At 43.4% G+C, this 24,559-nt stretch overlaps 1 protein-coding gene across 2 annotated transcripts in view; it reads left to right on the top strand.

Annotated features, from left to right (window-relative positions):
* Window positions 1-446: 446 nt before the first annotated feature.
* Window positions 447-24,559, top strand: part of ITPR2 (inositol 1,4,5-trisphosphate receptor type 2) — a 246,428-nt gene continuing 222,315 nt past the window's right edge. For both annotated transcript variants that reach the window (XM_088164715.1, XM_014889087.2), the window contains exon 1: window positions 447-646. In XM_088164715.1, the coding sequence (XP_088020841.1) occupies window positions 555-646 (92 nt within the window). In that variant the 5' untranslated portion in view covers window positions 447-554. The remainder of the gene's footprint in view (window positions 647-24,559) is intronic.

Raw genomic sequence — 24,559 nt, 5'->3', positions numbered from 1 at the left:
ATAAAACAGAAGGTGACACTTTTAGCGACCACTCCAAGCCCACTCTCTGGGTGGAGCGGGCGGCTGTGAGGAAGGGCCGCCGTCCCCTCACACCGCCCGATTTCGGCCTGCGCCCCTTAAGCGCTGCCCCCGCGGTTCCAGCCCCGGGCAATCACTGACTGGAGAGCTCGGCAGCCCTTCCCCAGCCCGCAGGTGATCCGGGGCTGCCTGCCCGGAGCTGGGTGCCATGCCCGGAGCTGGGTGCCGTGCCCGGGGCTGGCTGCCGTGCCCGGGGCTCCGTCCTCTGCCCGGGGCGGGGCGGGGCGGGGGCGGGCAGGGGCGGAGCGCGGGGGGCGGGCGGGGGCCGGGCCGTGTCGAGCCGCGCACCGCGCTCCTGTCAGCCCTCTCCGCACCTCGGGGGCCGCGCTCAGCCCCCCGCCCGCCCGCCTCGGCTCCCGGCCTCCCCACGGATCGCTGTCATTCGCTTTGATTTTATTTTTCATTTTTAAATTTTTTTTTTTTTTTTTCCACCTTGGAGGGGAGGAGCGCGGAACCCAGCTGGAAGATGAACCAGAATGTCTGAGAAAATGTCCAGCTTTCTGTACATCGGGGACATCGTGTCCCTGTACGCGGAGGGCTCCGTCAATGGGTTCATCAGCACGCTGGGGTGAGTGGGGGCCGGGCGGCGGAGCCGGGCGCGCTGCGCGGAGCCGGCCCGCGGGCAGCGCCGGCGGCAGCGGCACAGGAAGGGGCGGCAGCGCTGCTCGGCGGAGCGGGGAAAGTAGGAAGTGATGGGGAGCGGCAGGGGATGAGAGAAGTTCCCGAGCGGGGCCCGGGCGGCCGCGGTGCCGGCGGCGGTGCCGGGATCCCCGCTCGGCTCCTGCCGGGGCTGCGCCCCCGCGCCGGTCCCGAGCACAGCACCGGAGCCCGCTCCCTGCCCTGCCCAAACGCCTTGCTACGGGCTTTATGTATAGCTGACCTTTGAATTAATTGAGTTTTATTGCCCCTCCGAGAATTTTGGACAAATACGTAAAAGGCAAAACCTTTGCTTTTTTGCTCATCGTCGTAGTCAGTTGGTTAAATGTGCATCTCTTTATTTCAGGTTTGTGTCCAGCACAATCTGCTTGACACTGCTTGTCAGTAATGAGATATTTATAATCAGTTGTTTAGCTTCATGGGGATGTTTTTCCCGTGAGCTCTTTCTCTTTGCGAAAATATGCATTTTAGTTGTGGCTACTTCACTGAACCGCTGCTTGTTTCAGGTTTTTATTAACAGTGACCTCTTTAAATCACCCTTTTGGAATCCAGGAGGGAAAGCCTCAGCGCAGAATGACAGAGATACACTGATACATTTCTTTACGTTGATACATTTTTAAAAACCATCCTGTAGTTCGGTTGCGGCGACCTGTCCCGAGGGTGCCGTGGTTTCCCTCTGATGTTTGCAGGAGAGCTGCAGGAGCTTCAGTGACTTTGTGGCATGTCCTGAAACCTTTGCCACTGGAAACAGTTGCTGTGCTGCATGGTTGTAAGCGATTGGCAAGGAAGGTCAAACTCTTGTAAATATCTGCTTAAACATTAGTGGCACCCTCAGAGTAGCAGTGAAACTTACTAAGGCAAGTTAATGTGTGCCTGGGTACTGCTCCGTGTTTGTGTTGGGCTCACTGTGTTCTGAGACCCTGTGATGGGGAGACTGTCGGCGTGAAAATGCAAACAATGAATGTCTAAGTTAACTTGGTGTGCTGCTGTTACTGGAAAAGAGCTGCTGTTCAAGGTCTTATATTTTTTGAAATCTTATTATTGCGTCCAATCCTTGCTGTTCACTCTTTTGATCTGTTGACAAGTGTTTTTCCATGGTGTGTTCCTCTGTTTGTTAATTTGGCGCCTCGTCTCTCTGTGACTCCCCATGTTGTCTCACATCTTTTGTTTTGCTGTCTCTTACAACTTTAAATCCTGTCTGAAAAATTTCGCTTTCTGCAGCTGTTAATTGCTGGATATTGTTTCTTATTCTTGTTCTCCCCAGCACTTCCTTTTTGCTGGCACGGTTTGTTGTTGGTTGGTGGTGTTGTTGTGTCTCATCGCTGGGTTCTGTTATTCGGAGGAAGCTGAATGTGCCGTGCTTTTGCTTTTCATTGTGTTCCTCCTTTCTGAGAACACCTGCTCGTGTCATGGATGTTCCTGCTGTGTGCTTGTACAATTGTCATCACTTGAATACGTGTTTGCATCGCCCTGTCACAGAATTCAGACTGCTGATCCTCCCCTGAGTTAACTCCCTCCTCGGAGTTAAGGCAGGACATTTACTCCCAGTTTTATAGAAGGGAAGCCAAGATCCAGGCTTGCCTAGGGCACATGGGAGCTCTTTACTAGAAGAAACAAGTGAGCTTGAGCCAACATTTTCTATCCAGGCTCTCTTTTAGCCGGAAAACACAGCTCAAGAAAACTACCTGGGATGAGACAGGAGTTCAAGAATGCTGATGTACCTCTGTTGGCTTTTCAGTACAGCTTTTTTGTGCCCTGCTCCTTGGCATGGTAAAGGCACCTGCAGAACCAGGAGGCTGGAGTGGAGGAGCTCTGGGAAGCTTGAAGTCACCAATGGAAAACTCCCATGGCTACTCAGTGGGAATGCTGACCCCTCTGTTGGTGGTACAGGAGCTTGGACTGAAATTTAAAACTGTGGTGCCAAATGACGTTGTGCCAGCTATTGCAATTGCTGCCTTTGGACTGGCTGCAGCAACACAGGAGGCAGAAAAACCTCTTCTGTTCAGGGAAAAAGCTTGGCCAGCTGCATTTTTGGTGTGCAACCATTGCTGAACTCCTGCACCTTCTGCATTCCTGCAGGTTTCTCTGCAAATCTCTGGAAAGAGGAGGCCTCACCTTCCAAAGGTGCCTCTAGTTGGTGAGGATGAAGTGGGGTAGGACTGGGAATGATTACTTGCTTCATTTGGCTAATGTGAATCCTTGTTTGATTGCTCTTGCTCGGATTGCTCAGGGTGCTGTTCTGAAAGGTTGGCTTGCCCAGCAGCTCTCTAACACTACTGAGCCCACTGGGGAGTCTCATGCTGTTTCAAAAGCTTGAAATCCAGCTCAGGGCTAGTGACTGTTCAGCAGAGGGACAGTCCTGTTTATTTTAAGCTGTCAAAGGCTAATTGTTTCTTAAACAAAGCATGAGCGAGGCCATTCTATAAATAAGGTAAAAAAATGCACAGCACCTCTGCAAGCAGGGCAAGTCTGTCACATCAGTGGACACCACTCCTTGAAGGGTTGATCCAACTCAACACATGAGTTTTGAGGGAGATTTCGAAGAATATATAGGCTGTTTCTTGAATTTTGGAGTATTTTTTCCTCACTTGCCAGTGCAGAAATTTTCACATGCTCAGCGTTGCCAGAAAAATAAAAGCTGAGAGGAAGATGTAGCTGAGCTGTCCAGATCATGTGTTGGGCCAGGTTTATATCAACTGTAACCTGAGTGTGAAAATCTTGCTTTGGTGTAGTTTAGGAGGTATAAACCATCTCTTTTTAGGAGACAGATGATCCGTGGCCCTGTGTCCAGGTGAGCATGCTGACAGATGCTAGGTGAGGGCAGGAGTGCCTTTCCACACCTCCCTCTACAAAGAGGGTTTGAGAATTGCTGTAACTACATTCTGTAAGTGGGTCCCAAAGCCTTGGAACACTTCTTGGAGCTGGAAGAAGCCTGTGTCCTTGCCCTGTCCCTCCTTGTCTCTGTGCTATAAACAGCTGTTGGATGTGAGCAGAAAGGCTCTGCTTTCAGCTTTGATCCCTCTTAGTCAGAAGAGGAAACAGCCTCTCGTCTGCATCTGGGGTTAGTGCTGTAGGGTGGGATGGGAGCAGGGAAGTTGGGCACTGCTGCTCCAATCTGCTCCAATTCTTGCTCCTCGGTCTGTGTTTTAAAATAAAGCAGCTTTGCTCAGTTTTGGAAGAAGAGGTGTAACCATCTGTCTCCAGGAGAATGTTCCAGGCTGTGGATCCCACAAGGAGAGGGGCACCTGTGGATCATGGTAAAGGAGAGGGTTTCAGGCCTCAGCATTCCCTGTTGGCTACTGCAGACCTTTGGATTCTTGAGATACTGAGAGCCCAAGAAATCCCCTGCTCTTTTTTGTCTGCTTGGCTCTGGGCTTCCTCTGAGTTTAGATGCTGCTTTGAGGTGTGATGATATGTAGTTTGGCTTTTCCAACCTCAAGGCCCTCTGAGTTTCCTAACCTGCCCTCCTTCCTTTTAAAAAATGAGAATGCTTTTGGATGTATGAGCTGATAGCCAAGGAAATGTTTGGGAAAAGCAATTTAGATCCATTGGTAGCATTCTGTCATTGCAAGATAGGTTTGGTACTGGATTATTTTACTGTGCTAATTCTGTAGGGCTTTCCCTTACTTATTTAGCTTTTAGTGTGTTCTGGCTTCTGCTCAGTTGGATGCCTTGTGTTCCACAGGAGATGTGTGGCAGGGCCAGGCAATGAATCCAGTGATCTCACATTGTCCTAGGCTGGTGTTGAGACCACCTTTCCCAGTATTTTGGCTATGAATGCTCTCAGTGATACATGGTGGCAATTAAAACTGCATTAATCACCTATCAGTACAATGAGGGTAAGAAAATATTCTTGCCTGGAGAGGTGGGGAAAAAAAAACCATAAGTAATGACAATGGCCAGGATCAGCTGTAGGAAAGTTTGACGATGGCCCTGTTAGTCTCCATGGGGAGCTGCATTCCTGTTTCACCTCCGTAAATGTGCAGTGAGAGATCTCCTGGAACACAATTAATGGAGCATGCAGCAGGACCTGCCTGCTCCGTGATAGATGGCTCTGGATGACGAGGGTTGCTGAGACTTACTTCTAATTAGCAGCAAAAACTGTGTCGTAAAACATTTTGGACTCATTTCCTTGCACGTAGTGTTGATTTTCCTTGAAAAACTTATCTTAATTCGTGAAAGTTGCTTGCTGGAATTTTCTTGCTCAAAATATTCCAGATTTATTCAGGCTTCTTCATTGGATTTTTGTGAATTAGTTGTCTTGTTGAACTTGGCCTTCTCAGAGGGGTTGAGTCAATCATACTCCGTGAAGAGACAAGATTAAGTAGAAAGTGCTTAAGAAGCAGCATAAATCAAAATGTTGCAAGTATAGCAAAGGCTAAAATATGTCATCTTGGTGGCTTCAGGAATGGTGCTAAGAGAAGAGATGTAGTGACTGATGATAGTTCCAAGGCACCAATGTAATGTTTTCATCAGTGAACTCATTTTTTCAACCTTTCTCTCCTGATCTCTATATGTGTAAGCTATGGTTAAGGAACAGGCTATCCGTCCTTTAATTAATAGCAAATTTTTCTTTCATGTACCAGCTGGAAAAAGGTAATTAGTCAGGAAAGAATAAAAAGCCTGAAGAAAGTGAGAATGACATAACCAGAATTAATCATAATTTGATTCTGACACATAGACAACCAAATAATACATAAGAGAGAGACAGGAACATGAATTTCGGCTTTTCTGTGGGAAAAAGTACTTGCATGTTTTGTTTCCTAGGTACTTTATCCTCTAGCCTGATAGAACCAGTGAAATTTGACAGTTTTGATTGTGTGATTCTGATTTATTTTTTAAATACTGTGTAGGATTGGCATTTTCAGGAATATGATCTCTTGGTTGCCTTTCTAATGCAGCAGCCCTGGTCTGAATTCTGCAGCTGCTTTGAATATATGGTGATGTACACTTTTCAGCTGCACAGTATATTTCTTTTCTGTGATAACTAATAAGCTCTATTAGATGCATTATTAACTACTTTCATTGATCTTACAATAAATGCCATGTAAGTGGAGATATAGGCATATAAATACACCCCTGTATCTCACATACCTTGCTATTCAATCCATATATCAAAGCTCATATCCTCTGTAATTATCCACTCTCACCAGCAATTAGGCACTGCTCCAGCTTTTATAACAACCTTATTTTGATGCTTGTTTCAAATGCTCTAACAGCAGTGCCATCTTTAAATAAACAATGAGACAAAGCTTTCCACAAAGCAGCCTCAGGGGAATGCAGCAGGCCATGAGCCCCAGGGGAAGTTGGTTTGTTTCAGAAGTTTTACTTGTTCACAGAGCACAGCCTCGGTGTGAGGGAACATAACATTAGACTTAATTACAGCATTATAATTTATGAGGCTGTATGCTTAAATGTAATATCCTTGGTTCAAAGGGCTCATTCTCAAACAGAATTGGAGAGAAAATGGGGATTAAGGAAAGAAGTGATTGATTGATGTGGAAGAGAGTTTACCCATAAGCTGTGTGTGGTGGTAACTGGAAATTAGAGAGGACTTGGATTTTGAATTGAGACAGGACACACAACTTGTGTAGTTCTCAGCTGGGCTGTGGGTGATGTGGGGATTAGTCAGTAAAGAGAGGGGACATTGTTTGACCTGCATGCCCTGAAGTCTTTTTTACCTTGCTTTTACATAATGAGGGGATTAAACTAGACCACCTGTGCGTGGTTCTTGGTGTCACTAGAAACCACAGCTACGCTGTATTTTAACAGCACACTGCAAAGGAAGAAGTCGGTCAATCTCTGACTTCCCCAGCCTGGAAGATTGTTTTCCAAGGGGCACGGTGAGATCTCTGGAACCCTCCGCTGCCGCTGCTGCTCGGCTGGAGCCTGAGCCTGTTTGTTGGGCAGCAGCACAAAGCCGTGCCCTCTGCACTTGAAAGTCTGTTTTCTGCTTGCTTTGAAAGGTCTGCTACTTCTTGGAGCAGAAAAAGGGATGTGGGTGAAGCTGCATCGCTTTGATACACTTGGTATCAAAACGGAGAAAACGAACAGTAGTTCAAGGTTTATTTTTTACCTTGTCTGTGCTGTGTTTTGTCACTTGATCAGAGATGCATATTTGAATTCCTTGAAGGATATATTCCCCCTTATGACTGATTTCTTTACACTTTCATTTGTTATTTGTAAATCTGATTCCACGTAATTACTTGAACCAGCAATTCCACCACTACGTAGATGTGTAGGCACTACCTGACATGGGTCCTGGTTTCAGCTGTTTATGGTGCTAAACCTTGATATTTGGGACCCAGGGTAGATGCCTGGAGCTGAATGTGGAAAGTTTCAAGCAAAATGGCCTTTCTGAGAACAGGTTTAGCCAAAAAAACCCCCAAACAAGCACCAAACCAAACAAAAAAAAGCATGTTTTTTGTAAAGCCCCAAGAGTTTTGCAGATGGGTGTCAAGAGTCTCCCTGAGCTGCAGGGCTCTTTCCAGCACCACTTCTCCAGCATGGAGGGCTTGTCTTTCTCTGCCCCTGTGGAATTTTGCCCAGTTTTAGCAGGTGTAATCTGAGCAAGGATTTCACCCTAGGACTTTGTGGGCTGTCATGATACCTGCCCCTTGGTGGGGGCAGCTTCTCTCTGCTGACACTGGCACCAGGAGCCCTCAACCTGACCTGCGTCTGTGTGGGAGATGAATCCCAGCTCCCCGGATTTCCATATTTCTTTCCTGGGGAGTCATAGGAGAGGTTCAGCTGCTTTATGTTCCCTATCTCTGGAGAAGTAAAAATAATTTCTGGTTTTAGTGCCTCAGTTCTGTTCAAATACGAAACAAACCAAGAACTTACATTCTTGCAAGGTAAGGTTTTGGAAACAGAGTTAAACAAGAAAAACACAGGGTTAAAATGTACTTATTCATGTCTGATATTAAGTACTGCTTGAGGTTTTGAGGGGCTGTTTTGGCTGTGGTAGCCAAAAGGTTGTGTCAGGAATGCTCTTGTTGCTCTTGTTGCTGATTTTGTGACTCTTTCTGTGCCTCAGCCTCTGTCTGCCTCTGTCCTCTTTCATTTGCACGTTTTGATTGCTGTTGAGGAGAAACAAAGTGCTGTCCAAAGTATGTAATTTAAAAACAGTTCTTGTTCATTGCTTAGTAATAAAGGAAGGAGGGCCCTGAAGAGTGGCCTATAGGCTGCAGACAAGAATGTGGGGAAATCAGCCTCCCCTGTCCTTCCAGTGCTGCCTTGCTGGATGATGGAAAGGAGGAAGAGAGGTTTGTTGATGAATTTAGGATGAGAAATGAGCAGAGCAAGTGTTAGAAGGGAAGTGAGGCTGAAGAGGAGCAGGAGTTACCAAGAGTTCTGCAGCCCCTGCTGAGAGAAAATAGCTCTGAAAGCTACTGACAAACTTTGTTCTTTTCAAAGGGAAGAAGTCAGCTTGGCATTGCCACTGTTTACTTTGCTATTTCAGATGTCTGAGGCCTGTACTAAGGCTGGTGAGGTTTCAAACACTTGAATATTTGTTTGTTTTTTGTTCTGAAGATTTTTGACTTTGTCCAGGAAAACGAATTTTTAGTATCACCTTTTCCAAGAGAATGTCTGAGGTAAAATGCCCGTTCCTCAGAAAGAAATTGCAGTTTTAATATTGCCTGTGATACTTTTTGTAACAACAAAAGTTAGATATAACGATTGTAATTGGTAATCTTCTTATATAACAAAGTGTGGGCAATTCATTTGACATTTCCCTTTAGGTCATTGCTGTTGCATGAGTGAAGGTATTGGGTTGAAATGTATGAAAATACTTGGCAGGAGGAGGCTGGAGTAGCATATCCAAATGTGGTGGTTATCCCTGAGGGTCCTTTCCAGCTCAGCTTGCTCTGTGATTCTGTGATTTGACACCAAGTTAAGCTTCCTCCAGCTCTTTTCTGTATGGTATTAAAACAGTAGTCAAGTTTTTTGTTCTTTGACCTCTGACAGATAAAAATCAATGTCATTTAAAAGGAAAATCAACAAACAAACCCTGAAACAAGGCTCTTTATATGCAATTCAAAATACAGAAACTTCTTGTGATTCAATGCTTGGGCTTCTTATCTTGATTTTCTCTTAGAGGCTTGTTTGAATTTCAAACAGCTTTTTTATTCCCTGCACTTGACACACACAAGTTAATCAGTGCTGCAGGGGCAGTTGAAAGGACACAGAATTAGGGAAACAACTAGAATTAGTAAGCCCCAGATTTTTTTATACCTGCTTCCACAGTTAAAAGACAGTAATCCAGTTCTTAAGAGTAAATTTTGGGTAGTTGTGTCACGTTGAGCACTGTGTTGTGGAAAATTTAATTTGGCAGCAAAGTTGGATGTGAGCATTATAGTTTTGTCCTGAATCTCGCAATACCTGACTTGATTTGTAAAATCCCAACTCCTACAGCTCTCTTACTTTTGGATATCCTCAGCTTCTCCCTCGTGTGCTTTACTAAAATATTCTCAGTCATCTTTTCAGTCTGGCTAATGTTTTTTAACTGCTCAAAAACAATAAATAAAGAGAGGAAGCAAAACCAATGTAATAGGAAAGATTGGATATCACTTTTGAAAACACTGAGAGCAGATCTTTGTTCAGTTGTGAAAGCTGAAATATGTTCAAATGCATCACTAAGCACGTTTCATTCTTCTGATCTGTCCTGGTTTAGGGCAAATTTGGGATAAGAATAAAAGTTTTAAGCCTTCCTAGAAATTTGGAGTTTTAAAAAATCTTCTATTAAAAAGCAACCAACCAACCAAAACAAACAAAAAACTGTGTGGAGTGAAAAAGGTCAGCTGCATATTAGTGGTGTTTTCTTTGATGTTTTGGACAATTTCTTTAGGTTATCACATTTTGCTAAGGTGGTCTCAGTTTCAGGTGAATGCACTGTCCTTGCTTTGCTGTCTGGCACTGGTGAGGTTGCCAATCCATAAACTCCTGTTCCAAATCTGACAGGGCTCAGTGAGCTTGGCTCTTTACAGGAAGCTGAAAAGTCAGGGTTTAGTGGAGTGTTTTGTGGAATTTCAATGGAGTAAAATGAGTTTTTCCATCAGGCTTGCTGATATAAAAATCAGGTAGGGCAACATCTATAGTGCTTCCCAGGTTGAAGACCGAACTTAGTAAGTAAAACTTTACTGTCAAACAGGTTTCCTGAGTCCTGAATGTATAAGTATTTTGGATTTTAATGTTGCTGTGAGAACTGTAAAGCTGATTACTTCACTAAATACAGGAAGTCCAAGTTTCAAATAAGATTTTCAGGTATCTCTGCAGATATCCTTATGTACCATTGTAGCATGTTATTTATAAAGAATAACCTTGCCTTTAAATCATAAAAGTACAAAATAACATACAGAAAAATTAATGATTTTTTTATTTTGGTGGTGAGGAAATAACAATTTATTTGTGACAGGCTGGCCAAACTGATTAAAGGGATGGAGCACCTCCCCTGTGAGGAAAGGCTAAGAGAACTGGGATTGTTCAGCCTGAAAGGAGCCCACAGGAAAGATGGAGAGAGACTCTTGACAAGGGCCTGGAGTGACAGGACAAGGGGGAATGGCTTCACACTGACAGAGAAAAGGTTTAGATTGGATATGAGGAAGAAATTCTTCCTGTAAGGGTGGTGAGGCCCTGGCACAGGTTGCCCAGAACAGCTGTGGCTGCCCCATCCCTGGCAGTGTCCAAGGCCAGGCTGGATGGGGCTCTGAGCAAGCTGGGATAGTGGAAGGTGTCCCTGCCCGTGGCAGGGGGATGGGATGAGATGATTTTTAAGGACCTTTCCAGTCCAGGCCATTCTATGATATTATATATCAGAAAAAGTAACTCAGAAAATCATTGCAAAGCTTTGTGACATTATTTTCTGTAAAAGTGATTGAAGATGTAGATCCTACACCTGCAAATTTGTCAACTTAAACTGCAAAGATGCCATGAGACAATTTTTTAAAAAATCTGTTGAATAGGGTACAAATTCAGATATTTTCCTTCCCTGGCTAGATCTTCAGGAGTATTAAAAGGTAAATTAGGATTTGATCAAGGAACCCATCAGAGGCAGACCCCTGGCTGTTCAGAGAGGCTGTGGCCCCTGGGCAGCTGCAGGGTCTGGCTTAGAGGTTTGCTCAGTTTGTGTTAGCAGTGACTTCTCTTGCAGAAACAAAACAAGGTCAGGACCTGGCAGGCAATTAAGTCTTGTCTGTATTAACTTTTGTAGTTGAACAGGTTTTTCTGTCACTGAAGGCAAGGACCAATGAATGTCCCACACCTCCTCCCCCTGTAATAGCTAGGATAGAGTAAAACCATGGTATGTAAAGTTTGGCTATAACAGCTCATTTGAGGCCATGCTGTGCACGGGGCTGGTGGAGTCAAACTCTCCATTTCATCTGATCCATTTCCTTTCTGTGCTGGATTAAACTGTCCCTGTGATTAGGCTGCTCTTAATGGAACTGTTCTCCTTGAGCAGAGCTCAAAGTGGGACAGTGCTGGGTTGAGTTTCCAAGCATGGATCTAAAGTATCTAAAGTTTGAAGGAAAACAGTGGATTAAGGGGTGGGAAACGAGAGAGGAGCCACTTGTGCAAGATTGTTGACAAATTGTGGAATACAACCAAAGACTCCAAATTCTGGGCCAGTGCTTTTTTATAAGCATTGATCTGTTCAATGCATAAATTGTTTTATATTGGTTTATCTCACAGTAACTGGGCTTATGCCAGTAGTGACAAAGCTAGTTAGTTCATTTAGGTTCCCATGTGCCAAAAGTTTTGTTGTTTTATTTTGTGTCTAAAGATGCAGAATTTATCATTTTGAGAAATCTCTGTGCTGAAGAGACTTATACTTGCTGGAATTATTGTTGTGCTCTCCCATTGGGGGGAACCTTGTTGGCTGATAAGTATAATTAATCTTCTTCATTTGTAATGGAGGTGAGGGAGAAAATCCTGCTTCCTTTATGCAACCTGGTAAGTGGAGCAATAGAAGTCACCACCCAAAGCACTTAAGCTTGGTAAAGCTGCATAAAAACTGGGCTGTGTCACCAAAGAAACTTCTTAGAAAGAAATTCAGCATCATCAGAGCAAGGTGTACAGGCCTGAATGAGTACAGAGAACACAAGACAAAAACATCAGTCATAGAAAATCTGCTGACCCAAAAGCAATAAAATGAGTGTGCCAGTGAGCACTCTTCTCTCTGAAAACTGCTATCAAAGAAACTCCTGCTGTTTGATATGTCCTGGGTTCAGAAAAACAAGAATTCACAAGTTCTCAGACTCATTGGACTCAACGATCTTAGAGGTATTTTCCAACCTAAATGATTGTATTATTATATAAAACTGTTTCCAAATGACTGGTGAAAAAAATACCTGACACCATCTCAAACTTTTCTTTGTGGCAGAAACAGCCCTTAAATCTTCAGAACTGGCATAATTGCTTCTGACTAACAATAATCTGGTATCATGGGATGGATCCAACTTCCAAAGTGTAAATTTGTGACTGGTATTCATGTGGATCCATGGTGCAAGAAGCAATCACAGAAAAGAAAAGAAACCAGAGAGAACTCATACTCATTTCTAATACAAGAACTGGAAGGCTTGGGGGTAGAATTAAAGCAATAATAAAAATGCTATCTGGAAAAAGAGCTGGGTACATCAGAAGGAGTCAAAGCAAAGAGGTTTCCTAGTGACTCTTTGGGTGATGAAAGTGAAACATTTTACGTGCAGCAATTAAAAACTGTCCAGGCAAGTTAGGGAAATGAGGGGCAAATAAAGCCACTCTCAAACAGCAGGGTGGGGTCACTGAGCTGGTAAAAAATATATTTGTTGTGGTTCTGATCTATTTCTCCACAAAATATAGGTGAGGGGAGCTTTGGATTGCTTTGTGTTTGGCCCTCAGCAGAGACTTGGCTTTAGGAATGACCCTGCAGATCAGTTACTCAGCTGTGGAGCACAGGTATGAGAAGGCAAGGGGCAGCTTAGAAAGTGACAAAGTAGGACAGAAATTTTTGACCTCTTTGGGGACAACTCCTCTTGGTGCTTAAAATTTCAGATGTTTTCATTTTAATTTATCTGAGGAAGAAGTACATGGTCACTACTATGCTGAAGCATCTTGAGAGCAGCTGACACATTTTGCTGTAGGAATTAATAGGGCTGTGCTTTCACGGGTGCTCACAGATCTGAGAGCAACAGGGTCACCTTGATGCCTCACCCAAATTAACTCTTTGCAGATATTGCCTTAGGCAGAAGATCAAGGAACTATTTCAAGGAATGACTTCTGGGAAAGGCATCATTTTTTCTTTCTTTCTCATAACTTGCAAAACCTTCTGAGCAATGTGCAAAACCTCCTGAATCACTCACCTGATGAATGTAGTGCTCCTGGAACAGATTTCAGATCAGCCAAAAGCTTTCACAGGAGACTCTTTGGGCTCTTGCAATCATCTGAAAGCATAGCATCCCCTCAAAGTGGCAAGATCAAGGTTTTCTGATCTCATCAGGCAAGTCTGGAATTTAGAAATGAAGTAGTACACAGGTGGTTATATTCATTCAGAAATTGTATCATGGTTTTGAAACTGCTGAAACTGGGGGTGCTGGAAGAGTCATGGCTGATTTGCAAAATGTATAATTTGGTGGCATGTAAGCAGGAAGTGGAAAATGCTGCAGGAAATGTGACGTTGGCAAGACAGATAAAAGAGAGAGCCCAGTTCAACAGTGTCTTATGGAGGCATCACTGGAGTGTGTGGCTGAGGAGCTGAGGGGTTTTTTCTGTCCCTCAGAATTGTAGTTATGACTGTCCACTGACTCAGTCATGATTTATTTCACAAAATCACCCAGTGCTTGTGAAAGGGCACTGCAAATAAGAGAAACTTGGCTGAATGACTTTTGTAGATGTAGAAACAAAAGTAAACCATCTATGGATCAAAGGGGAATTTGGAATTCCAAGTATTTTGCTAAGTCTTTGAGACTGCAGGCTTCCAGAAAAGACACCCTATCTCAGTGTGCCCACAGGCTGAGGGGTGTGGGTAGAAAGGATCATTATGGACTTCTGCCTTCAACTCTCTTATTTTATAGATTCAAGGAAATGAGGGCACTGTGTCCCACTGCTTTTGAGGAATTTAGAACACGAGTGGATGAGAAAATGAATTATACTCCAGAAGTTATTTTGTTTCAATACAGACCAAATCTCTACATTATGAAGAACTTTTGGGGTGATGTGGATTGTGTAGAAGATCAAACACTAGGCTGGTAAAGCTTGTTCCAGCCTGTTCAGTAACATGAACATCTCTTGGATGGAATTTTACAGGAGAGCTTATGAAGTCCAGGGATTGACTGGATGTGAGTGAGACATAATGAATCAAGGAGAATTCAGTCCCAATTACTCTTTGTGCCTCCTTTTCCTATGTAGTTGAAATATGTGTTAAAATAGTCCACCCTTGTAGTGACAAGTGCATAGACTAAGAAGACCAAGTTCATGTCCAGATCAAGAATAAAGATTTCCAGCAAGCTGAGGTGAAAGAAAGTATTTTTTTCACTAGCTGCTTTTCATCTATTATCTCAGTTTAGCAGAGGTCATAGAAGAACTAAAGGAATTTTATCCCTTTAGCCCGAAAGGACTGAAAATATCTTGTCAGCTCTTCTTTTCAGTCACTTCAGTCCTCTGAGGATAATGAAGATATTCACAGGCTTGCCTGAGTGATGAAATGTCTTCATGTATCTTCAAATGCTGTCAGAGTGGTCTCTACACCTTGGCTGGGGGTATCTGTATTGGTAAATGATGTTACCCATAGAAGGAGCTTTAGAATTTCTATGTTTTGGCTGGATTTTGGTAGTTTTTATGTATTTGGTTGTTTTTTTGTTGTTTTTACTGGTAGCTTGAGGGATCAAATCTGAGTACTTGTTTTCTATGGATTGGTGAAGGCACTCATTTTTCCTATTAAAAAACTGGTGTAGGTTTTTTCTCCCTGACTTTTGCAGCCAAAAGAAATATGAATCTCTTTTGTAGGGTGGACCTTAAATACCTTCTGTGAGTTCTCAGTCCTTCTCTATATGGGATGGGACTGAATTATTGTGAATGCAATGAAGTGTGGGTTATTTAATCTAGTTGAAGAGGAGAGGGAGGAGGATTTTCCTGTGCATTGTGAATATTGGTAACTCTTTCCACGTGGTTTGGTCCTAGTCTGGGGATGAGGGATTTTCTCTTTGGAGGCTGCATTCCCACCTTAAACTGAGACCTGGGTGTCCAGATGAAATTCTGTGTGTCTGGATTTCTGATTCATATTAGCTCTAATGTGGCAGCAACTGCTTTCAAATGGGTTTTGGTTAGATGGGATTACAGGGAGTGCTGTGAAGTCTCATTTTACTTCTTCCACCTTGGCTCTAGTGTGCTGAGAGAAGGAGGAGTTCGATATTTGTGCCATCCCTTGCAGATAGAGAACTGAGCACTTGCTGGTCAGCTGTTTTCTGGGCACTGTGTTGCTGGAGTAAGTCAGCAGAATATCTGATTTAAATGCCATTGAAAATCTGCTCTACAGCTATGACAGGATCTCTTCAAAGCTAGTTGGCAGGAACTTAGCAGAACTTTGGTGAGTTAAGTGCTGTGATACTTTTTTCTAATTTCAGGATGACAAGTTAGAGACAAGCTTTTCTGTTGTGTAAACACAGTGCTTTAAACGCAAACAAATAGTTATTTTTGGTGCTCTTTTCCTATGACAAAAATTAAACTTGAAAGGTAAAAATAAACAAAAACATGTTCTAAAACCTTTTCAGATTAAAGGTTAGAAAAAAGAAAGAACAAAGGCTCAAGCTTACTTCCAATTCACATACTTGCTGACACAAAGCTGTAGTCCAGCCAGATGAACAGCACATTGTGAGCTACAGGAATAATTTGTAGTCCTTTTAAGTAACCAGAGTAGCAAGCAGCATATACATGCAGTGGAATAAATCCTTGCCTCTGCTTCAGTTTTTCTATGAAATATGTGCATATTTAGGTTTAACTAACATTTGTGTCTATCGTAATGGATCACAAGAGAGCAGTTAACTTCTGATGTCTTATTTAGAGCACTGTACCCATGGAAGAATTTATATGTGAGTAAACTGTGGTATCAGAGATCATTGTGTCTTGTGCCTTGGTGAATAGGTTTTCAAACCACCGAGGCTGTGGATGTACACTTACTCTGCAAGCTGGTTTTTATCAGTGGCTTCACTTTACTGCTCCCCATCAAAACAGTTTATGTGAGTGTTTCTTAGCCCTCTCTAAGCAATATGAGCTCATATACTTAAGCAATTTAGTAGATGATTTGTGCTAACGGGGTTGACTGTTGCTTAGAGACCCTCAGGCTCTGAAAGGTTGTAATGTAAAATGAATGACCTAGATTAATGTTTACTTTTGCCCTTGCCTGCGTTTGGGTCAGCTTAGTTCTTTTATTGAATGTTGTGATCTATGGGTCTTGTAACTCAAAGGAGTGTCAGGTATTCTGTTTTATCTCCATCTGTCAAATCAGAAAATAGTGGAGAATTCTGCTCCAGGGAGGTGCTTGGGGCAAGGCTGGCAGCTGGGATTTCCAGTCAGGGAGGGAGCCTGGGAAGAGCGTGTCTGTTTTAGCAGGAGGCCAGACCTTCTGCCACTCAGGCTGAAGCGTCTCAATGTCCTCTTAAACGGAAGTGTTAATCAAAATATAGCAGACTAATTGTTTATGTGAGTGGATGAGATTATCCCAGACAATGTGGTGCTGTTTGACTTGGAGAAGGAACTGTGTAACTGTATGCAAAGCTGTACCACAGCGATAGGCGATTGGCTTTTTGATTAGGTCATAAAATCTGGGGAGGTGATAAAAACGGAGCTGATTTTTGGGTGGCGTGCTCTGCTATCTTTTCAGATCAGCTTATAGCTGTGGAGTATTATTTACTATGCACAAGTGAATAGAGAATAGAAGCTGAGGCAGCGGGCAGGTTTTTAATCTTAATGTGCCAGGCAGCAGGTTAAACTCTTGTGATAATGTGCCCGAGAGCTTTGTGGAGTGATAAGGAAAAGGTTAGAATAGTTTTACTGTGCTAAATATTATTGCACCATGTTAGATTAGAACTTTTTAAATGGAGGTTGTTTGTACCAATTAGTTTAACTTGAAACTAGATGTGAGCTTTGGTATGCTTGCTTTTGTGTCCAGGCTCCCTTTGCAGGGAGAGTGTGCAGTAGTGGTTGCTGCTACAAAGTCTCTATAGGAACAGGGGTGTCATGAAAATAAACCTCAGGATCTCAGGTTTTCCTGTAATGGCATTTAAGACCTTGCACTGACACAAAGAGATGGAATACACAAAACACCCTGAAAAGCAGAATGCTTTCCTCCTGGGAAGAGCTGCTGAAATGAATCCCATTTACTTTGTCTACTCTGGCCAGAGAGAGCTGACATCTCTAAAAAGGGAAACAAGTGGCTTTCCATTGCATTTCTGTATGGTCCCCACCATCCTGGTTGAGAGTTGGACATGCAGGAGTAAGGAATGGTGGCTGCACAGTCCATCACCCATCACATTCTGAGCTTGCTCCAGTTCCCTGTGGGAGCTGCATGGTCTTCTTCAAACCAGGTCATTTCTTTTCTCCTGCCATCCCTCATATTGTTTCTGTCCCCCTCACTGGTGCCTTGGAGCCCTGTGCCTTTCCCACACCTTGGATTCTGCCCTTCCCACTCCCCTGCTGCTTGAGGGCATCAAGAACGTCTTGCAGGACAATCTAAAACCTCGTATTTACAGAATTCACAGAATGGCTGGGTTGGAAGAGACCTTCAAGATCATGGAGTCCAACCCATGCCTTAACACCTCAACTAAACCATGGCACCAAGTGCCATATCCAATCTTTTTTTAAAACATCCAGAAATGGTGACTCCACCACCTCCCCGGGCAGATCATTCCAGTACTTTATCACTCTTCCTGTGAAAAACTTTTTGCTGCAGCCAGGGCTGCTCTGCTCTGCATGCAGAGGAGCTGATCCAAGGCTATCCCCCTGCCATGCCTCCTGCCCAGCCTGCCAAGCAGCTGCTTGCCCGGTGCTCTGACAGGTCCTGCCGGTGAGTGGAGAAGGGGAAATGTTATTTTTTCTCATGTATACAATGAAAGGAAGCGCTGTAATAAACGGAGTGAGGTAAAAAGGCTTTCCCAGCACATTACCTTCTAACACTTCTTCATCCTGTTTCTCTGCTCCAGGTCTCACTCTGCTGTGGGGAGTGGGACTGAATTCCCCACAGCTGGCTCCTGCCAGCCCCCAAGGCCTGGCTTCCTCAGGCAGGGAAAGCCCTGCTTTTTCCTGTCAAAAGGATGAAGGATGTCTCTCCCTTGGAACTGGGCAAAGGAGGGTCTCTTGCACCTGGGCGCACTGGAGCTGGTGTAAGGAAGTGCTATTTCATTGCTAATATAGCAAAAGGAATAATAAATTGTCCAGAAATTATGTAAAAGACAAGAGGGGTGGGTGTGAGGGTGGAGAGAGGAAATACTTGGAGATGTCTGCAGTGCTTCCTGTTTGCTTCTGAAAATTATGAGTCAGATCCCCCAGAAACAAAAGAGAGGGGTTTGAAAAATGGTGAGATTTTTAAAAAGTAGTCAGGCGTGCATCTGTTCTCTTGGTCTTCTGGTTTTTGAGCTCTGAGAGCTGGAGGCCATTTTTCACATTTTTCAGGGCAGTGGTGACAGCAAGGAACACACACTGTTTTCCTTTCCAGTGAAAGTAGAGGGGGTTTTAATATCTTTAAAAGCAACATGAAGAAGGAGACCAATAGAAAAGATAGCAAAGATTGCATGGTTTGGAATAAAATTTGTGATAGCATCACAGTTCTTCTAGAATTGATTGCTTTGGCTTGAAGAGCTTTTGCAACAGGGGTTAGGTATAACCCTGGAGCTGGTTTACCTTTGCTTTCTGAGCATATACTTTGGCACATAACTTTGGTTGTGTGTGCCCAGATTGTGTTGGAGACTGATCCAGAAGGAGGAACCATGTTCCTTTTTCCCAGGTCAACCACAATCTGCATCTTTAAAACCCATGGATTCTGTGGGGTTTGTAGCATGAGTGTTGATAAGTGTATGTGTGTACAGCAGGATTGCACTTCAAAAGGAAAAATGAAGTGGATATGATTGTTCCACTTATCGTATCACCAAGTGCAGGCTTTTCTAGAAAACCTGATTTCTTTGTTTCTCTGCCAGTTAATTACCAGTAAATGTATGTAAGTGATAAAAGACTCCAGTTTTCCCAGTAGAAAGTGATTATTTGCAGGCATTTTTCCTCTGTTAAGGTGTAGGGATAAGCTGTGCTAGGAGACCTGGAAGCATTTCCTTCAGCTGAAAAGAATGCTGTCAAACTGGAGGGCCTGAAGGTAAAAGGCCAAACTCATTTCTTTGTAACAGAGCTCCTCGTTAAGACACACCTTAGAAGGTGATCTGACTGACAGGTGACAGCACAGCCAGAGAGTCAGAGCTCCTTGGTGCTCAGCAGAGTCATTGCTGAGAGCTCAGATGGACCAAAAAAAATCTGTATTAATATATAAATGTTTCCTGGAGTGATTTTTGCTGTCCCCAGACTCTGGACTGCACAGCCACCCTGGTTAGAATGCTGAGCAGATGGGGAGTTTTCTGTGCCTCAGAGCCTGGGAGAGTCCTTGGACATGAGACTGGCTATTGTGAGTGCAGCCTCCTTGTGAGAGATGCCAGCCTGCCTGGTGGTCAGTTTGAGAAAGGTCTGAAACAGTTTTGATGTGTGAAACCTGCTTGTTATGTCATTTTCCTGCTTTCAAATGATGGTTATGAAAAGTTCCTACAAGTAGAATGGGCTCCTTTTCCACCTTTAACTTCACATCTGCCCACTTGCACAGAAGTGACTGTTTTGCCACCCTGCTTGTGGCTGCTGTTTGGTGACTCTCCCACTTCCTAGCTCCTTCCTCTGTGGTCAGAGCATTCCCAAGCATTTCCTCTTCAGGTTTCTGCTCTCTGCTGCTCCGTGGGACTCTCTCGAGCGAGTGTGTACAGGTCGGGGGTAGGTGTGGCAAAGGGCTCCCAGAGCTGCTCCCAGCAGCTGGGAAAGCAGCTCGGAGACAATCTGGAACAGCTCCCCAAATGATCCGTAGGAAACTGGCTCTTCTCGGTTTTAAAACAAGTAAATAAAGTCAGTGTGATTTCTCAGCTGTTTTTTGTTTGGAAGGTTTTTTATTTTAACTTGCTGCTGAAGAAAGAGAAGAGCAAAGAGAATATGCAAAAATACCTGGCCCAGCTGCAAAAATTTGTAAACATTAATTGTTGCAAAGTGAAAATAAAAATCATACAATCCTTTGTTGAGAGAATTGGAGCACGTGTTGATGTGGAGGTATCTCCTGTGCACAATTCTCATTGTCACCGGTGGGAGTTGGACACATCAAAGGGTGGGCAGACCTCGTTCATGGAATTCCTGCCAGCCAGTTGTTCCCAGGGGCAGAAGTAAAGGCTGAAAGCAGCAGCAGGATTTTGGGAGCTGGATTGCATGCTGGCTACAAGTTTGTTGGTGGTTATGCTGTTCAGCCTGAGAGCTGTCTCTTTTTATCTGAAGGCAAAACCAGGCAGCACCGTAATTCCAGAGCACTGCCTCAGCAAGGGGGCGGTCAGGAAAGCCAGGTTTGCACCCAGTGCCAGGACATTGCACATCTCATGGAAAGGGGCTGTGGCTGAGGGAGCTCAGGATGTGTTGTGTGAGTGTGCTTGGCCTTGAAGACAGCTCCTGGGGCTGCTGAAGGAAGGTGCACTGAAGGAAGGATATGCAAAGTGCTGGGCCAGGTGCTGAGCTGCTGCAGAAAAGGGCTGTTTGACTGATTTCTGTGGAATTACATGTGTTCACACTAGCTTGGGGCTTGTCCCCATTGCTGGCCTTTGAAATTAGGTGAGCCCTTTCTGACATATAACAGAGTTTGTAACATGGAGGGTTTTGTTATCCGCATGGTTGAAAAATTGTTTTTTTTTTTACTTAAGCAAAAAAATAAAGCATGCAAAGTTTGCCTCTCCTGTGTAAAATAAGCACTGCAGAATGTGTAAAATGTCAACATTTTGGTTGAGCAATGTTTTCCACTCACATTTTTACGTAGTGGGACGTGGGTTGGTCTGCTGGATTATTGCTGTTTGTGTTACAAAATGGAGAAAGAACTTGGATCGTTTTCCAGGATTTACATTCCAGCCTGTGTTTGCAGGATTGATAATTTTTTCATGTATATTTGTGTATGTATATATTTTGCATCCATGTATTTGCCTATATATATGTTGTCATTCCAGATGCTGAGGTTCGTTATAGGCCTTACAGTAGCATCTGAGGCTGGTTTGTCTGCTTAAACAACAATACTTTTACATTGTGCTATTTCAGCAAAGTTTCCTAATTTTCTTCCTTTGCTTATGCTTCCTTTCTATAGTAAGTGTTGCCATTTTGATGAGTAGGTGTGACTGCCTTCATTAAGGGGGTGAAGTCACTTTTTGATCACTGGACAGATTTTGGCATTTCTCAACAGTATTTTTCTGGGTAAATTTCTCCATTTTCATTAAATGCTGCTAACAGTGAACAATCCAGCCTTTCTAAATCCTTTTATTAGCACATAGTTCTTCAAAGCAGCCCTTTCAAGTGGCCATTCACAAATATGTGCAAAGCTGAGAAAAAAACTCAAATTCTTCTGTTGTATACTCAATGTAGAATTTCTTTTGATTTGGATTATTTTCCCTATGCTGCTGGCTTAGCTTTGCTGTCTCTGGCTGAATAGGTAACTCTGCAATGAGTTCTGCTTGGTTTTGGGAGCAGTGAAGCTGTTACTAGGATCTCTTTTCTGAAGTCACTGTGTACCGTGGAAATTTAAACTGCTCAGTCTGATAGGGACTGGTTAGTGAGCTACATGCCTAAAATTCACATAAAGATGCAGGGTTGCCTCTGACACCCTCATTTTAAGTTTGCAGTGGTCCCAGTGTCAGTGTTTCTAATGTGTGTTAGGTTGATATATCTGATAATTCTACTTTATCTGTGCTTTCTTACATTGAGAGAGCTGAGTTGCAGACCTGTTAGCTGTGAGCAAGCAGAGTTAAAATCATGTGTGTAATCTTGATTTTCTGATTTACTTCTAAGTTTGTGCCAAATCCTGGACTTGTTACAGTGTTTGCATTCCATGTGTAGTTAGCTGGATTAAGTGGAAATGCTGCAGAGGTTAGATTGTAATTAAATCTTGGATGAATGACCCTCAGTGTGAGGTGCTGACACTGCTACTTCTTTAAACTTCATCCCTCAGTGCACTTCTGGGATGATGGGGGTGAAATCCTGGCCTCAGATTGTCCATTCAAAGACAGCCAAGATTTCACCTAAAAGGAAAATGTTAGTAATGGAAAACTTGTCCAGTCCTCCAGGTGATGTGCATTATTAGTGGGTCTATGTTCTGCCAGCCACTAAAGAAAGGCTTTAGAAAACTTTCCTAATGCTCATTTTATAATTTCAAGTTTTTTAGCTTTAATACAAATTTCATCCAAAAGAGGGTTTGCCTGTGGAAGTGTTTTCCAATTAAATGCCTTTAGGCTGTCGCAACATCCTTGTATGATAGACTCTTACTTTTCATATTAAAAAAAAAAAATTAGAAAAGAAACAAAGGAAGAAATCAACCATTTCCTTGGGCTTATGGGAATGTAATTTGTTTATCAAAAGCACTGAGACAGATTGAAGCCAAAACCTGCCTGGGAGCAGAGCACCAGTGTTGCAGAGTACAGCAGGACTGGGTGTGCCTGGTGAAGGAGCTGGGTGGGATAGGCTGGCACACCTCCTCCCATTGCCAGTTCCCCATGGAATCACAGAATATCCTGAGCTGGAAGGACCCACAAGGATCATTGAGTCCAACTCCTGGCCTTGCACAGCACAGCCTCAAGAATCACACCCTGTGCCTGAGAGCATTGTCCAAACACTTGAGCTCTGTCAGCCTTGGGACTGTGACCAATTCCCAATCCCCTTTTGACTGCAGAAAATAGGTGTGCTTGGCACCCCTGAAAATGACTTGATGTATGTTGTATTGATGTGAGGATCTTGAAATACTGTGCAAATGTTCATTTACTTGGCAAAAATGAGTATGTCCAAACAAAGCTCTGTGCCATTTCCTTGGTGCATTAATGGCTTACCTATTATGCAGGCCAAGAAAGTTGCAAAATTGAGACTAAAATCTAAGAACCATGCTTTCTCCTCTCCTCTGTAACTGCCAAATAACATTTTATTCCTTTGCAATAATTTATTTTAGCTCTGTTCTTATAATTTAATTGAAATTGCACAATGTTTTAAATGTAAATATAGCTATAAAAAGGGATAAACAAGTTCTACTGAACAGAAGCTTTTGCAAGCTAAAAGCATGATTGGAAATAACACAATACAATAGAATAACAAAATGACATTCAGGATTTATAGCTGGATTACTTAATTGAGTAGAAAAACTTCTGCTTTTACTCCCCCTTTGACATGCAAGCCTGCAGGTACAGTTACAAGAATATATGAATGCACTATCAGATAAGGGAAAAACTTTAGGGCTAATTATTTGTGCAGTTATTAGTGCAAATGTGGAGCTGCCTGCTTGTGTGGTGGTGTTTTTGTTTCCCAGGATGTGCTTGGGATTGTGCTTTCTGCCCTTGTGTCTCCACACCATTTGATAATACAATTCAAAGTGACCCACACAAGCATTTTTTTGGGATGGTGGGAATGCCTGAGTGTTCTCACGCTGTGTTGCTGGGATAAAATGCACCCACATCCTTGTTTCACACTAAAGATTGTTCATGGTGAAATTTTTCTGCTGTCTTAGACACCTTGAGGAGTTTGGAATATTTTAGGTGCATAGAATTTTGCTTTCCCAGCAACAGTATTTATTAAACAGCTCCTTTCAACCTGTTTTATGCTTTATGTTTGTGGCAATTAAAATTTGTTCAGAAAGGACAGTATAAAGTTCCTACGGTTTGAGGCAGGCAGGAGTCAGACTTTCTTGTCTCTGTGCTGCTGTAACTCATTGGTATGAAGTTCTTTAAATGTTGTGTTCTGCTGTCCTCTCATTTGTCTAAAAGGCTTTTTAGCATGGAATCTCTTCCTAAATAGTACAGAGGTTTAATAGCCCTGCTATAAGTGAAGGAAGAGCCTTTTTATTTTCTGTGTGAGCTGGGATTAATGTAGGCGACCGTAAAAGATGTGAAAAGATGATGGTGACAAATCTGGCTTTGGAAAGAGACAGGACATACTTTATACATTGTAGCTAAAACACAGAGCTATAAATCATCTGAAGCAGGACTGGTAGTCAGAAAGGAGCATGAACTCACATTTTGGGAAGGGTGAGGTAGGATGACTGTAGATTTTTGGCAGGAGACCGCTTGAAGCACACAAGAAGTGGGCTGACCTAGATGCCTGATAAGAGGCTCAATGAAATGAGAAGTGGGTGGACTTGGAGAAGAACTGGGTGGATCTGATTGTTTTGGCACTTAGGTATTTGATGTTTGATTTCCAGGGCAGCAAAATTTTAATCACCTATTGTTCGTTATTGGTTGGTTTCTTGGTGGTATGACTTGCACCTCTCTTCCCGAGTGGTTGCTGGGATGTGTGGAGTACAGGAGAGGCTTTGTGCAGCAGTTGGGGAGGAAAGAAGTGTCCTGGGTGGCAGGTGATCTGGAGGAACATTTCTGTGGAGGAGTTGTGTGAAGGGACATGTGAGGAGCAAAACGAGGGAGGCTTTGGGAGCTGCTCCTTTGCTCATGAGGGGATGTCGAGGTTGTGTGGTTTTGGGATGGAACCTCATCATTCTTTGTGATCAAATATGTTGCTGGGCTCCAATGGAAGTTAAAATATCCAGCTTCTCTTGCTGATG

This window comes from Sturnus vulgaris, chromosome 5 (genome assembly GCF_052056855.1).
Source record: "Sturnus vulgaris isolate bStuVul1 chromosome 5, bStuVul1.hap1, whole genome shotgun sequence".
Taxonomy (NCBI): domain Eukaryota; kingdom Metazoa; phylum Chordata; class Aves; order Passeriformes; family Sturnidae; genus Sturnus; species Sturnus vulgaris.
The sequence above is the reverse complement of the archived record's forward strand: the minus strand, read 5'-3'. Positions and strand labels throughout refer to the sequence as shown.